Below are 17,405 nucleotides of genomic sequence, written 5' to 3'. Positions count from 1 at the left end.
TTAAGCAGCTTCCATTGTAGATGGAGATACAGACCAAAAACATAATCACTGATTCATTAAGTATTTGCAGTTTGTAAGTACATCTACAAAGACAATAAATACAAGTAAGTATAACCAGTTTTATTAGATTCTTCTTTTATTTCTTGTATTTCTAGCATTTCAAGTTAGTCCACAAATCTGTTTGCAATGGCTCGAGCCAATCAAGTCCAGAACGTATTTTATTCTTTGAGAGAAAAAAACATTCTACTTTAAAAGTGCTTGTGATTAAATTAACCAGAGAAATTTAGATCTATTAACTTTTGTTTTTCAGGGTTTTTGGAGCTGCCATACTTCTCACCTCTACTCTGAATATGCTAATCCCATCAGCAGCCAGAGTGCATTATGGATGTGTCATCTTTGTTAGGATATTGCAGGGACTTGTTGAGGTATGAAACTGCAGGATGACAGCATGCTAAGGTTGCCATGTTATTAAGAACCAGCAATCTTTGTCTTCATCTACAAATAAATATGTCTTATTTGGTTGTGTCTACATCATGTAAAATATTGGAAAAGTTAGGCAATCCGATATTTTGTCTTTAAATGATGTGACTGCTACCTCCCCTTCTCTAGAATTGAGTGGTATTAAAGAAATGTTTAGTGACTATTTCACTTTTTAAAAAACAGGCATTTTTTAAATGTGCTGTAATAAAAATTTTTGAGTGTATTCTTTGCTGGCCACAACACTGAATTTTGGGAATTTTATACCAAGTCTCTCTATTGGTTTTGAAACATTATTTGAGTTTTCACTGATGCATTTTATTGAAACGGGCATGTAACTCTAGTGACTGACTTTTGCTCCATCAGCTTACTGCCTTCGAAAGAATTGCATTTAAAAACTTGAGGTTGGCCTTCCTGTTGCCCCTTCTCTTTCTATGGAGTATGGTGGGAATAGATAAGTCAGATAAGTATAAAGGCATTGAAAACAATCTCCTCTCTCCAAAAACAAGGAAAAATTAATAGGATTGAAATAACAGAAAAAGGAGAATTATAGTAATTCCAGGACCCTCGTTGGATACCAAATTTCATGGATGACAAGTCCTTTAAATTGGTGTAGTCTTTGGGTATAACATGTGCACAGCCTCCTTTGTACTTTATACCATCTCTAAATTAATTATAGTATCTAATACAATGTTAATACTATATAAATAGTTGTTATACTCTATTGTTAAGGGAATAATAACAAGAAAAACAAGTGTATACATTTTTGGTACAGACACAACCATGGTAGGCCCAACTATATAGTACATGTCAGCAACACATGCAGCATTTTTTCCCCTAAAAATTTCAAGCTGAGATTGGTTGCATCTGCAGATGTAGAATTTGTGGCTGCAGAGGGCTGACTATGCTTTAAGAGTCTTAAGTTCTAGATACTACTTTCAGGAAGTGTGAACTTCAAGGATCTAAGCTTTAACTTCCTTTGTATGGATTCCTTATATTAAGAATCACTGAGTTTAATGCCTCACAGAAAGGTCTTCCAAATTTCCCAAACTGTTCAGAATTACATATGAACTGAATAGTGTAAGATCTCTCATTTTGCCTTGATCAGAAGAAAATTGAGGTAGAAATCAGACTTGAAGGGTGGGAAATTTGAACAGGTCGCTAAAAAGAGGCCAGGCCTTACCTGGTCTGGGCTGAAAGTTCTAAGACGGAATTTCAGGGAATCAGCAAAGTCTCATGAATAGCAACTTTCCCTTGTGTCCATTCTAAGAAAACTGCATCAGAGAAGGAAATGTGCCTATTTTCCAATGACCCTGGATCCTAAATGGTGATATATATCTTCCTCCATCACAGGGTGTCACCTACCCAGCATGTCATGGAATATGGAGCAAATGGGCCCCTCCTCTAGAGAGAAGTAGATTGGCAACCACCTCCTTTTGTGGTAAATACTATGCGCCAATGTAGTTATGGTGGGTGAAAGTTTAGGAACGACTTGAATAAGATTTTTAAATTAGTAAAGGTCACCTGAAAAACCAATTGGGGAGTGCATGTGTGTGTACATGAGGAAAGGTTTGGGGCCACCATTTCAATTTCCTTAATTCTTATTGGTCTCCTTACATCTGTACTTCTTCTTGTGCTTTGTTGTTGTTGTTTTTTTAGTTCATTCATATCATCTAGGTTTTCAAATTTGTTTATGAATTATTTTTATTATAGTCTTTTAAATTTAATTTTTATTGTAGTCTTATTATTTTTAAATATTTGCTGTGTCTTGGGCAAGTTATATCTGCTTGTGTAGTCTTGTATTCATGGCTAAATATGTAGGCATATATGAGTGTGAGTGTGCACGTACTGAAGTGTATAAGTGGGAATTTGTGTGAGTGAATCAAGGAACATGAAATAAAGTTAAGAACTTTTATTGATTTAATTTATTTATTTTTTCCCATTCTCCCTCCTCCTTTAGGTTCCTATGCTGGAGCTGTGATTGCAATGCCTTTAGCTGGCATTCTTGTACAGTATACTGGCTGGTCTTCAGTATTCTATGTCTATGGTATGTTACATTTCTATACACTAGAGTTCAAAGAACTCTGAATAAGCTAGAACAATGAGATAGGTCACTAAATGTAACTTCTGTGTTTACTTACTTATTTTTTTCCCCATTAAGAGTTTTTTCCTTATATTCTGGGAAGATCAAGGAAAATGTTCTACCTCTATGATTTTTTCTACATTGTTATTCATTGTTTTAAAAAAAGCAACCCCATTGCTGATGGAAACTTTGTGATGTATGATGTATATTGCTCTTGATTATGAATAATAAAATTAAGTTAGCTCTTGAGTCAAAGCTGAATAAGAGGAAAGAGCTAGGAAGCCCCCACTTCTCTTTCTTACTACTATTTCCTTGGTCATTTCCCTGATCTTGCCTCCTCAAGACTGAATAGGGTTAGAGAGCTGGATGGCTATAGTAATGCTAACGTAACTATTCAATTTTGTGAAGAAATATTAGCAGTCCCTTGCGGCAGTAGCACATTTGAGTCCTCATTTCTTTTGAATTAAAGGAGATTAAGCCCCCACATGGAAATAAAAAATACAAGAAACCCTAAATTCAAACTCCCTTTCTGTTTACTTTCTAACTAGAAGCTGAAAACTTACCAATGAAAGTCCCCCAAAGGCAGTGGTTCTCAACCTTCCCAATGCCGCGACCCTTTAATACAGTTCCTCATGTTGTGGTGACCCCCAATTTCATTGTTACAAATTGAACATAATTAAAGCATAGTGATTAACCACAAAACAATATGTAATTATATATGTGTTTTCCAATGGTCTTAGGCGACCCCTGTGAAAGGGTCGTTCGACCCCCAAAGGGGTCGCGACCCACAGGTTGAGAACCGCTGCCCCAAGGTCTCTGAGAGACACTTTTATAATAATGAGGACAGGAAAAACATAAGAGAGCTGGATTCCAACTGATATTGTCACTGATTAATACCACCTCTGAGCATGAGCATGAGAACCTGAAAGATTGATGAAGCCATGTGGTTGAGCAGAATAGTTATCTGGCTGTTTCCAAATTTGTTGAGATCCATTTCCATTTTGAAATGTTCTCATCAGAGCAAACGCTTATGTTTGTAGAGTGTTATTAAATATACTTTATAGGAGGGGCTCTTCGTCTGGCTCAAAAGCCCTGGATGGCTTTTGCATTTACGAATGCTCTAAATTATAAGCCATGCCTGCATTTGTACATTGTTTTTCCTGGAGAGGTCACTTTATCAGATTTTAATCTATATCTTTCATTCGATTTTTAAGAGTTCATAATTCAAAGAAGTTTCAAGCATTTATTTCGAGGGTATAGAGTACAAGTTGGGAAGGCCATCCATTAAATCCTCTGATGTGTTTGATTGAAAACATGGTGTGGCTTTAAAGTAAGGAGACTAATTTCCACAAAGCATGTATGAAAATCAGCCACATTATTTCAAGTTATAACTTATTTTATGTTTATCCTTGAATGGTTCAAAGTTTAAATATTAGGTAATCTGAAAATATCCTACCATGGTACCTGCTCAGTTGCTGTGTGTAACAAAATTTGGGTCTTTGAGTCATACATTTAATATTGATATTTTAAAACTCAGTAAGATAAGACTTGTGTAGTGACTAAGGTTTAAAAAGATAATGCATACAGGGTGGGGGCAAAAGTAGATTTACAGTTGTTCTTATGGAAAATAATACACTCATTAATAAATAATAATACCAGGATAAACTATGTTTCAGGTACTTACAACTGTAAACCTTCTTTTGCTCCATCCTGTAAAAAGCAATTAGCTGCATATCAGGCACTTCAGATGCATTCAGAGATGAGTAATGATAATTATTTCTAAATCACAAGAGCTCCCATTTATTGAATTCTTATTTTCAGCCCTCCACTGTGCTAGTTGCTTTATGCATTATCTGCCTTAACTTTACTTTGCCACAATCTCATAAAAAATGAATTATTATCTCATTTTACAGTGGTGGTTTAGAGAGATTCAGTTCCTGATCAGATTATGTAGCTAATGAATGACACAGCCAGGATTTGAATCTGGGAGGGCCATATTCCATAACCAGTACACTATATCGGATTTTCACTGTCATGTTTAGTAATTGAAAGAAGCTTGCCACATCAGAAACTATGGTATTATTAAGGGACACTGAGAGACTGAGCAAGCAAAAAAAAAAAAAAGGTATATGGGGATCAGGGATTGTTGCCCAAGGGAGAAAGAACAGTCTGAGGCAAGAATGAAATGGCCAGCTGCTGGGAAGCAAGAATAAATCACTTGAAATTCTTTGTATTATTAATGTGTCCAGATTTATATCACAAAATAAGGGCATGTTTAATGGTGAGAGAGGTAAATAAAGAAGGGGATGAAGAGAACTTGCAAACAGTTTATTGTACTGAAATTTATAACTTTCATCTGCCCCCCAAAAATGATCAATAGGCAATAGCATGTTCCGAAAATAATATGGTATGAATACACATTTCCCACATAAAGTGGGAAATGTTCCTATATTAATTACAGAAGCCCATTTTTAAATGTACAATAGCCACTCAAGACTGAAATAATTTTCTATATTTTACTTAATAGTCTGTTTACTAAATCTGGAAATGCTATCAGAAGAGGTAAAGGAGCATTTCTTTTCTCTGCAAATGCAGACCACTCTTCTATATTCAAGACAGGCCGATAACAAAAGGATTAACCTCATAGAATTCTTTGAGGACAGGGATTTTGTCTTGTTCCTCATATTTCTCTCCCTTAAAAGAGTGCCTGGAAAAGTAACTTCTCAATAAATATTTGTTGGATGGGTGAATGTGTTCCAGACCACACCATTCTATAATTATTTGTTGTGAGTTTCTTGCATATCAGCATTATTTAAAGAGACAGAGGTAAATCCAGGACCACCCTTCAGGAAGATTGAAATCTGGTGGCAAACGATAAGAAGAGATGACTAAAGTCAGTTGTAGAAACAGAAACTTGAATTCACGTTCTATAGAATATGATTGTCATGAGATTTTTTTGTAGTGTTATTTCAGCAAATGACTTTTAAATGGAAGTATTTATAGTGGTTTTCTTTGACTTGCTCCTTTTGAACTCTTGCTTGCAGGAAGTTTTGGGATGGTCTGGTACATGTTTTGGCTTTTGGTGTCTTATGAGAGTCCTGCAAAGCATCCTACTATTACAGATGAAGAACGTAGGTACATAGAAGAAAGCATTGGAGAGAGTGCAAATCTTTTAGGTGCAATGGAAGTAAGAATTTTATTATGGTGTATATTTCTATTCCTATTCTCCATCTCATCTCCCTTCAACCAACCAATTCAACAAGACTAATATAATATCAATCATGAGTGTTTTCTTTACTTCATTCATATTCCCTGATATACTTGGGAATTATTGCTATATTTTTTTTCTTTATCTTTGTTAAGTATTTTCAAATTTGCCCTGTGTTATAGCTATGATTATAAACCTAAGTGAGTTTTTAAAAACAGTTCAATATGGTCCATAATTTAAACAAATTCAACCAATAGTTAATTTTAGATTGTAGGAAATGCCAAACCACCTAATACAGTCATGGAAAAGGCGATTTTTTTGTTTGTCAAATAGTCTGAATGTTGGTTTCATACATATGTATTTATATTACATGTGGTTTAGTAAATAAAGCATTAGAATGCTGATAACAGAGAGCTGATGTGAAAATATTATTAACATAATGTTTTTATTGATATAATCCATTTTCAGAATCATTGTTATGGAGATCATTATATAGATAATGTTTTAAAGCCCTTTTCCTGATTATGATTTGGCTTCTTGGACAGGATCTGCCTATAGAGAGTGAAATGAAGTTATATGTCAATAATGCAACTATTTTAGTACATGTCACATTAACAAATCATAAATAGTAAGTAGCAGATAGCCATATGATACTACGATGAATCTAGTAAACGAAAAGTCATGTATTTAGACAGGTTTAGTAATTCAGCATTTAATCAGTAACCTAACTTCCTTATGCTGAGTGGGAAGGTAACATTCACTGGCTGAGGAACCAATGCCCTTTATACATTATGTTTCTCCTCCCCACATTTGAATTGTATATTATTCCAGCTCTGCTTCGCTACTTCATTTGTTAGAGAAGGCCTGTCTTTGACATATCATTCTAGTAAAAGGTCAGTTGCCCATTGTTACTAAGGACATGTATCTTGACTTTTAATGAATAAGAAAAATTCCATGTTGGATATTATTCAGAAGTTAAACTTCAGTACTTAAAAATAATCCTTACATTATAGTTGTTCCATGAGCTGAGTAGACTGATATTTAAAACTTTCCCCTTCCTGTTTCCTTCTGTAAATGGGTTGATAATTTCTTTCTAGAGGTGGCTACTCAAAAGATAGGAGGAAATGTGGGGGTGAGGTGGGTGTTGGCAGTGTGCTCTGGTGCCCACCAGCCACAGTTGCTGTGAGCAGAAGCTAAAAGTAGGTTGGTTCAAGGTGAGTTCAGAATTTAGCTTCAATTTCTGCCCAAAACAACCTGATCAGCCTGTATCTTCCTTAGTTAAATGTGCTTCTTTTATTTACCAGTTCTTGAAATACTGTGTGTCTAGATCAGGCATAAATTTTCTGAAATAACCCCCAAAAGAACAGCCAGATGGATAAAAGAACATAATCTCAAAATTCCCATTTTCTATATCTTACTGCTTTTCTAAACATAATATTTTATGACTTATTGATATTTTATACTTTAGCTTCAAGGTAAATTATTCAAAATATATCAGTGGTGATAGAACTTACATTTTATTTTGAACTTTTTTATTGTGAACAAATTTAATATGCAAGAACAGTCATATACCCACTGCATAGATGCAAGTTGTTAACATCTTGTTTTACTTATTTCACTTTTTTTGCTGAATAATTTCAAAGTAAATGAGATATCATAAACCTTTATTCGTGAATATCTCACATGTATCTCTAGAAAATAAGAATATTCTCCTTCAGAATCTAAGTACTAGTATCATATCTAACACAATTAGAAATAATTTCCTAACATTATTTAATACCTAGATATTTAAATTTCTAATATCCGGTGCAAATTCGAATACATAGTCTATATTCATATGTCTTTTATAGCTATTTGTTTTGAGTATGGCTCCAATTAAAGATCACACACATTGCAGCGGACTATAATGTTTCTTAAATCTCTCTTAAAAATAATTAAATACAACATACATACAGAAAAAAATGCACAAAAGCATAAGCAAATAGCTTGCTAAATTTTAATAAACTAAATACACCTGTGTTGCAGTAGAATGTTATCAGAATACCATAAACCCTCCAACAGCCCCCAAACACTTTTTAAGGTATGAAATTAGATACTTTTCTCTTATGTTTGATGAAGTGTTTTGCAACCTGAAAAATAAAGTCCTTCAGGGTCCTGATGTAAATAAAAGAAATAACAGTCGAGCAAGAAAAAGTTATTTACTTCTAATAATATTCTAAACTTATTTCTTATACAAATATCTATAATGCTAACATTCATTATCAGTGAATAAGTATATTCATCTGGCACCATTTTTCCAGAACATATTGAATTGAAGGAGAAAAAACAACAACAACCCTGCACTTTTTGAAACCATCTATAATACTGACACTTAACATTTTTATCCAAAGCCATAGAACTCATTATATATTATTAGGATGGGCTTTTGTGTTGTTTTGATTCTTTTTTATATTATATATTATATTTGTAATCACCACAGTATAGCATTCTACTATATTACTTTTAAAGTGACCTTTAAAAGGATTCATTAGAATCACAATCAATAATAGCAATGATGGGATTCTACATCCAGAAATAATTACTAAATCTGTGTAAAAAGCATGTTTGCCTCCTCTTTTTTAATTTTAAATGTTTATTAAATGTATTGGGGTGATGTAAAATTATAGAGGTTTCAAGTGTACAATTCTATATTGCATTGCTTACCACCCAAAGTCAAATCTCCTTTTGTCATCATACACTCCACTCCCTCTCCCCCTCCTCACCCTCCTTTCCTCATAGACACAGACAATAGTAACCACCATCCTATTGTCTGTGTCCAAGAGTTTTTGTTTGTCTTGTTTGGTGCTTTCAGTTTTATATTCCACTGATGAGTGCCTCCTCTTTTCCTCTTTTGGTCAGGTCAAGGATCCCAAGCTAGAAATAAACAAAATTATTTTAGTCTATTGATTCTTCACCAAACAGTATTTTGGTGTTCAAAGTAAAGTAATTGAAAAGTGTTTGGAAATATGAGAGACATTTTAAGGTGTAAAAATTAGTCTTGGGAAGGATACTTGTACATTTGGGCAAACACAGAATCTTTAAGTATATTGGATGCAATTTTTAATGGGTATTATAAGCAAAGCCAATCATATTTAGGTTGTTAATTTTGAATGTCTTGTATGTCATAAATAACTACAGTCATGTGCAGTTAATGACTGAATACATTTTGAGAAAAGTGGTATTAGGTGATTTAGTTGTTGTGCGAACATCATAGAGTGCACTTATACAAACCTAGATGGCATAGCCTACTACTGTAATTGTATGTGCTGTATTTTTCTTTTTAATCCTTACCCAAAGAGATTTTTATTGACTTTTGAGAGAGAGAGAGAGAGAGAGAGAGAGAGAGAGAGAGAGAGAATGTGAAAGAGAAAAATCACATGTGCCCTGACAGATCAAACATGCAATCTGGGTATGTGTGCTGACTGGGAATTGAACCTGTAACCTTTTGGTGTACAGGATGATGCTCCAACCAACTGAGCCACACAGCCAGGGATGTGCTATACTTCTATATGACTATCAGTGCAGTAGGCTTGTTTATACCAGCATCTCTGTAAACATGAGAGTAATGTGTTGGGCTACGGTGTCATTAGGCGATAGGAATTTTTTTAGCTCTATTATAATCTTATAAGACCACATAGTATATGTGGTAAACCATTGCCAAAATGTTAAACAATGCATGACTGTAGTTATGATGTGCGCATGGTATGCTGGGTTAAAGCCAAATATTTTAACCAAATGTACATCATGTAACTTTTATAGAGCCTTGCACTCCAGTGTCACAGAATTTATACTGATATCCATTGACTAGCAAGAGTGTTTATAGATAAGTAGTGGTATCATTGTCTTTAGATAGGGTCTAGATTATTGCACTCAATTTTTCTTATTTTTATAAGTACACTGAATTTTCAATATTCTAGACAAAATATTTTGGATACCAACAAGGTCACTGGTTTGGATACCAACAAGGTTACAGTGAGTTTTAGCTGAGGCACGATCTTATCACTACAAAAAAGAAAGAAATCTTAAAAACTGAGATCTGTGCTTCTGGAATTAGTTTTATATAAATATGGAATCTTGTGTATCCCCAACACTGAAACAATTTAATCAAAATAAGAGGCTAATACATTTTTTCTCTTCTAATGATTATTCATATAACTAAGGTTAACTGGACTGTTGCAATTAATGACTCACTACTTCTTGTCTACCATCCTACTCATGCCCCAACATACATATCATAAAAATGCAAAGCCCATTCGAATATATTTTAAATGGTCAGAATGGCTCTCTTTTTGGGATTTCAGAAATTCAAGACTCCATGGAGGAAATTTTTTACATCTATGCCAGTCTATGCAATAATTGTCGCAAATTTCTGTAGAAGCTGGACTTTCTATTTATTGCTTATTAGTCAGCCAGCATATTTTGAGGAAGTCTTTGGATTTGAAATCAGCAAGGTATGTGAAAATTATCTCTATGTAACTAGTGCATACTTTTTGTACTTATGTGAATATTAAGTTTCTTTACCAAGATTTTATCTTCTAAATTTCATGAGTTATTTGTATATTCGGTCAATAAGTAACTTCTGGAAAACAAAGACTAAGCAAGATGTTTATCTACTGCCTTCAAATATCTGCTAGAATCTGCTCTTTTTTTGCAGGGAACACAGACAAAAGAGACCTACTCTCTGCCCACGTGGAGCTTACATCTCAGTTGGGGTGGGCAGCGGTGTTGCCATCTCTCTGCAATTAAACATAACTTTTTAATTCTCACCAGAGGACAAGCTTAGAGAGAGGTGTGGAGGGAGAGAATGGGGAGGGAGGGAGGGAGAGAGAGAGAGAGAGAGAGAGAGAGAGAGAGAGAGAGAGAGAGAAACATGAGAGCAAAACATCCATCTGCTGCCTCCTGCACAGAGCCCACGGTGGGCTGGGGGTGGGGGGGTTGCGCGGGGTTGAGCCTGAAACCCAGGCACTTGCCCTGACTGGGAATTGAACCACAACTTTAAAGTGCACAGGATGGCTCCCTACCAACTGAGCCACACTGGCCAGCCAGGGCAAACATAACTTCTTTTAAATATCATATCAGAGACTATGTAACAGTGAATGTAAAAGTACTTCATTAAGGTGGAATTGCTATTACCAATCTAACTCTTCTTCAATGCTCTCAGAAATTTGTCTGGCTAAAAGATTTGAGGATAACAAAAAATATTTGAAAACATGCTTACATGGTGCTTCTCCAATTTATTCATTTGTTGAACATGATATGTGAAATTTTGTGTTAGATTCAGAAATAAAAATATGTTTTCTGTCCTCAAGAATTTATAGATTGGTGGTGTAGACCAAAAAAAAAAAAGAGGAAGCTACCAATTACAGCACAGTATGCTAAATGCTATTGTATTTAGGCATATATTCATAGCTATGATAATATAATCATTTTGAGGTTTTCTATAAGGATGAAATGAAGATAATACTACTACTTTATATAAGGGTTTGAAATCTCCAAGGTCCTTTCATATTCATGAACAACCTTGTGTGATTGAAAAGAGTGTAACTATCACCATTTCTCTTGAACTGATGTAGAACCAGAAGCTAGGGCTGGCATTTAAATTGCCTGAAGCCAAGCTGGTGATAAATGACAGAATCAACTTTAAGCCCAGATCCTTTGACTTGTTTCAATTCCCTCTACTGTGCCATTCAAATTCAGGTAAACCACATATTAACTTAAGCATTTAGCAAGTATTCGTTGAATGCCAAAAAGTCAAATTCAGGTAAACCACATATTAACTTAAGCATTTAGCAAGTGTTCGTTGAATGCCATCTCTGCGCCAAGCCCTTTGCTGAGTCCTGAATACACTTGTCTGTGCTGGCAATGGACTTGCCATTTCTCTTCATGTCATTACCTCAGTCCAGCTGGGCTCACTATTCATATGATGCCTCTACTTGAAAGATTATCTGAGGCCTGGAACTGAAGGCAGCCTGAGTTAGGAGTAGCTATTCTAAGAGCCCTTTTGTCATCCCTGTTTCTAAGGAAACTGTTTCCTCCATTATTGAGAAGAATAATGCTGCTTTAGACAAGGCTCTTCTCCCTGTAGCTGATCAAACGCAGCAGAGTAGCCTTTGGGAGCTCTGAGAGGTGTTACACTTCTCAACAAAGGCTGCTGGAGGTGTGAGTCCATTTTCATAATCTAGGCCAACTATGACACTGAGAGGCTATTAATAAAGTCAGGTCTCCTGGGGGAGAGTGAAGGAACCAACTGATGTTAATGAAACTGCATGGTCATTCTGGCCCTGGAGCTCCAATTAATTGAAAATGCGTGAGTGAAAGCAATGGTATTTTACAACAACTAAATATAATAACCAGATGGGTTGATTGATTCACTTATTATATTTTAAAATTATGGATAACTTCTACACAAACAGATTGACTTGATGATTTTGATTATACCGGTAACAACAACAAAAAAAGGCTCTTGACTTCCCTAAAAAACATGTAAAGGAGGTAATGGAGGAAATAGATCATGGGCTTTGGATCTAGGCTGACATGGTTCAGGAACTAAACTCTACGATAAACTATAATAATGATAATATAAAACACTTCTATCCAAAGTGAAAGAGAGAATTAAGTAGCTTGGACATTTAACCTATTTTATTGTTATTCACCATCTTAATTAATTGTCCAAACAACCCAAGTCTTTGGTCATGGCGCCACATTATACACCTTGGAAAATAACAAACAATCTTTGTCTCAAACTTTCAGTAGTCTAATTTGAAAGACATAGTTACATCAAATAATAAACTTATCCAGCACTTGTCAGGAACTGTGCTTCAAAGTACTAGTATGCATAGTAAAAAACCTCCTTATATGTTTATATTTAAAATTTACTAAGTCCACATATGTGGTAATACAGTACATAATTAAAATGCACTTTACTTATACTTCCTGCCTCCATAATTTCTAGAGAATAGTGCCTTGCACATAATTATTGGTAAGAAACTCTGTGTTGAATTGATGCAGGCGAGTTAGATTTTTAGATTGCATAGAAACTACAGGATGTCCCAAAAAATGCATACACACTTTAATAGCTGATAGCTCAATTTTGAAAATGAAATGTATTTTAAAAAACACTGCCTTTGTAATTATTCAAAGTGTGTGTATATATTTTTGGCACACCCTATATAATTTATTGTATGACAATGTGACCAAATATTGATATTTGACATAAAAAATGCCTAAAATTTAATAATTGATCTATATTTTCTGGGCTCTTAATTTATAGAACATAAATATAAAACTCATAATACATATATTTTTTAATACTATAAACATTGTTAGACTTATTATTAATTAAAAATGAATTTAAACTACAGCCTCTTCAAGGTTTTGTCGGATGTACTATATTTTTCCTTCTGACTCTATATCCTTGTCTCTCTTCTACTCCCCACTTTTTGCTAATGATACATTTTTACAAATATATTTAAGAATATAAAATGGGCACATAAATGTGAACCACTCTGTAATATGATTCAAGGTAGCTTATTCATAAACTCAAAATTTACTGACTCATAGCACAGAAGAAAAGTTTTCTCTGGAACACAAAAAGGGATCCAAATAAAATCACTTGGCTTTTCTCATTTATTCTGTGAAAGTTACTACTTATTCTAGGAATGAGTAAGTGGTCATTTGGAGACAGAATTCTTCCTGCCTTTGCCCATGAAGAGTTTTATGATGATGTTCAAGAAAATCAAGACCATTACATTGCCCACATTACTTATGATCACGTATATTTCTCCCCTCTTACAGGTTGGCATGCTGTCTGCTGTGCCACACTTAGTAATGACAATTATTGTACCTATTGGAGGGCAGATTGCAGACTTTCTAAGAAGCAGGCAAATTCTTTCAACTACTACAGTAAGAAAGATCATGAATTGTGGTGGTAAGTACCTACATCCATGATGTTAAAAACATACTTTTAGTTCATGAAGTTCTAATCTGCATAAGAAACTTTTTCTATACATATCACATATGCCGTTACATTTGTGTCATTGTTCATTTATAAACATTTTTCTATCTTATTTTAGATTTTCATAACTCCTACTTTTAAATAACTGCATAACTAACTTGACCTTGCCACCACTGAAACTTAAGGTTGCTTTTGATGTTTTTATTCAGCACATGGAAAGTTTCAGGAATCTTTGCATATAAATTATTAGTGTTATTATTATTTTTAAGATAGACTGCCAGAAGTGGTTTGCTAGAGCATTTTTAGCTCATTGGAAAAATTTACACAAATTTCTGAAGTGTTTTCACGTATTTGTTTCTGAAGGTTTTGGCATGGAAGCAACCCTGCTCCTGGTCGTTGGCTATTCTCACACTAGAGGGGTAGCCATCTCATTCCTGGTACTTGCAGTGGGATTCAGCGGATTTGCCATATCTGGTAACATACATTTTTAAAATTTGTACTTGTGACATCTCATTTTGGCTGATCTATCCATCTATCTCCATATATTATACTTTCCTATTTAAATATTTTGAGTTAAGAACATTTACTCAGCATATTTCCACTAAAATTTATATTAAAAATAATAAAACATTTAGAAATCATTACTTAGACTTGTTACTACTCACTTTCTCCCTTCTTACTCTTTTATTTAATTCATTTATTTTTTGGTTATGAGAACATATCTCCTTCCTTCTGTGGAGTGAGCATCATATATTAAGCATAATATAAGAAAGTACACCTCATTTTATTCTCATTATATCCCTGAGCTAAATTAGCAAAAAGTAGTTATTTAGCACCTGCTGTGTACCTAGTATCTTTTAAGAAGGGTGGTGAGTATGAAAGAGAATATTTTTGTAGGCACTTCTAAGAGGCTTGGGACTCTCTGAATTAAAGATTCTACATGTATTTCAGGTTTCAATGTTAACCACCTGGATATTGCTCCAAGATATGCCAGCATCTTAATGGGCATTTCGAATGGTGTTGGCACATTGTCAGGAATGGTTTGCCCTATCATTGTGGGTGCAATGACAAAGAATAAGGTAAGATGGAACAAAAGAGATGATTAGTTGTAGAAGATTCTCTCGCATGGTTGGGGAAAGGGTTAATACATTCTCTTTGGCATTTCTTTTCTGGTCTACTCCCCACACTTCTGAGTAGGGGAGAGGATTGAGGCTCAGAAGAAAATATCCAAGAACTCTGAGTGAGCCCTCTTTCCCAACCAATAAGCAACATGCTCCTTAACACCTTGTCATATTTCTGATACTTCTGATGTAGTTAACAAATCAAACCTTCTGCTCCCAGCTTATTAAAATAGGCAAGAGAAATCTTCTGAGCTTTATTTACAAGACTCAATTCGGACCCTTCTGTAGTTATCAGGGGAAGAATATATTATCAGCTAGTTGTCCTTATGTGTAGAGCTTCAAAATTGTGGTTTACTAGAGGAAAATAAATAAAAGGAGTGAGAAAAGGATATTAAGTAAATCAATGATAAATATTTTTAAAATTAGCCGACCACAGATATATTTGGAATTATTTCAAAACATGAGATTTAAATTACTTTTAAAATAATGAAAGTTACAGTGTTATAGGAAGTTTCTGTCACAGGATTTGCTTCATATGATCAAGAAGAGGGGTTTCCCCTACAGCTAGCATTTTATGAAAAGCTCGCTGGTGGGACATTTAGAGAAGATGTCTCACCCATGGGGAGTTTGTTCTCACACGGCCACTTTTGTCCCTGCAGTCACGCGAGGAGTGGCAATATGTCTTCCTGATTGCTGCCCTCGTCCACTACGGTGGAGTTATATTTTATGGAATATTTGCCTCAGGAGAGAAGCAACCGTGGGCAGACCCTGAGGAAACCAGTGAAGAAAAATGTGGGTTTATCCATGAAGATGAACTCGATGAAGAAACAGGGGACATTACTCAAAATTATATCAATTATGGTACCACCAAGTCTTATGGTGCCACAACACAGGCCAATGGAGGTTGGCCCAATGGCTGGGAAAAGAAAGAGGAATTTGTACAAGAAGAAGGACAAGACACATACACCTATAAGGACCGAGATGAGTATTCATAACAAAACTAATCGCTGGTTTTATTTTTAGTGTCTGTGATTAACTTAATTGTGATTGCACAAAAATTTTTAAAATATGTGGTGTGAACATGTAAACATATCAACCAAGCAAGTCTTGCTGTAAAAATGAAATGAAAACAAACTCATGAAGTTACCATCAAGTGCAATCTGTAGAAGTTGTGAAATTCCATCTTTTCCATTCAGGTCATCTATTCTTGCATTTGTGCTTTCAAGGTTGACTGATCAAAAACTGTAGAAACAAGTAGTTACTCATTGGATTTATATGAGCTAAAACTTATCGCCATTTAATAAAGCACAGCTAAAACAGTTGGCACATGTCATCCTACAAAAGTTAGGAAGCCAAAGCTACTTGATCATGTCAAATGCACTTATATATTTGTTACACTGTATTGCAAGATCTCATGCAGAAGTCGTGTTAAAACAAAATAAAACACAAAAATATAATGCTGTCATATTGGCTGCAGCAGATGTTGACAACGTTTATTGGGTGTAAATCATGAACTTGGAATATCTCTCAATTAGAGAAGAGCATTGTGGGCTAGCAATGAGCAAGGCATACTAAATAATTGTAGTTATTACGTAATGTGGGCTATTTTGTTGGTTATCAAAAGGAATGTCTTGCAGTGGTTTATATGAAATGCTGGGCACAAACACATACCTGTGAAAGAGAACTTGTAAAGTGTGGGGTATGCTTCATGTTCTTCCATTTCTTTACCTGACAGTATAAAACACTTCACGTTTTAATAAATCAGACTTTCCATGTAGCATATCACATAACTTTTTTGCAAAAAAAATTAGAAAAAGACTTCAATGTATTTTTATTACAACTTTGTACAGGTTGTAACTTGAATTAGGAAAAAAAAGATGCACACACCATAAAGAATCTAATGAGAAATTTACTATGGAAATAGAGCCCTGAAAATGCAATATTAACAACAAAAGAAATAGAAAATGGTTTAGATATTCTTCTTCCTTAATAATTAAATGCTATATAAAACTTGTGCCACAGAGCTATATATAATATAAAAAGATAAATTTAATAGAGAGATTGTAAGTAGATAATTTTATTATTTAAAGTCCCATTTAAAATATATTTGTCTTACATAGGACAACAAATTATATTAAAATTATATCTATATATATCTGTATATCTTATACATATCCATACACAGAAACATAATAAACAATCTTCATACAAAAAATAGCATACACCTAATGTTGGGTTAGGGGATTGCAATTTCTACTTTCATAGAGTCATAGAATTTTAGATGGGGGCAGAGGCATTTTGCTTGTCACTTCTTAATATAACTCAACAGTAATTGCAACATTTGTGTACCAAGCAATAAGTGCAATGCATAAAATTTCCTGTCTGTATATTATCTTTATTTTGCTTGTGGTAGCTTTTTGGGTGGTTGGAATGATTCTTTTTTCTTTAAAAAAAAATAACATCAGACCTCTTTTTCATGTTCTGAAGTGATAATTATGCATTTCCAAATTCAACTCCAAATAT

At 34.4% G+C, this 17,405-nt stretch overlaps 1 protein-coding gene across 1 annotated transcript in view; it reads left to right on the top strand.

Annotated features, from left to right (window-relative positions):
* The window catches only part of SLC17A6 (solute carrier family 17 member 6), a 30,178-nt gene extending 13,946 nt beyond the window's left edge, over positions 1-16,232 (top strand). The window contains exons 4-12 of the mRNA XM_006094781.3: positions 311-425; positions 1,831-1,918; positions 2,438-2,524; positions 5,605-5,747; positions 10,109-10,258; positions 13,602-13,734; positions 14,125-14,235; positions 14,713-14,840; positions 15,542-16,232. Of these exons, the coding sequence (XP_006094843.1) occupies positions 311-425; positions 1,831-1,918; positions 2,438-2,524; positions 5,605-5,747; positions 10,109-10,258; positions 13,602-13,734; positions 14,125-14,235; positions 14,713-14,840; positions 15,542-15,877 (1,291 nt within the window). The 3' untranslated portion in view covers positions 15,878-16,232. The remainder of the gene's footprint in view (positions 1-310; positions 426-1,830; positions 1,919-2,437; positions 2,525-5,604; positions 5,748-10,108; positions 10,259-13,601; positions 13,735-14,124; positions 14,236-14,712; positions 14,841-15,541) is intronic.
* Positions 16,233-17,405: the final 1,173 nt, after the last annotated feature.

The sequence above is a fragment of the Myotis lucifugus genome, unplaced genomic scaffold (genome assembly GCF_000147115.1).
Source record: "Myotis lucifugus unplaced genomic scaffold, Myoluc2.0 scaffold_143, whole genome shotgun sequence".
NCBI classification, from domain to species: domain Eukaryota; kingdom Metazoa; phylum Chordata; class Mammalia; order Chiroptera; family Vespertilionidae; genus Myotis; species Myotis lucifugus.
Note: the sequence above shows the minus strand (reverse complement) of the source record. Positions and strands in the feature narration are given on the sequence as shown.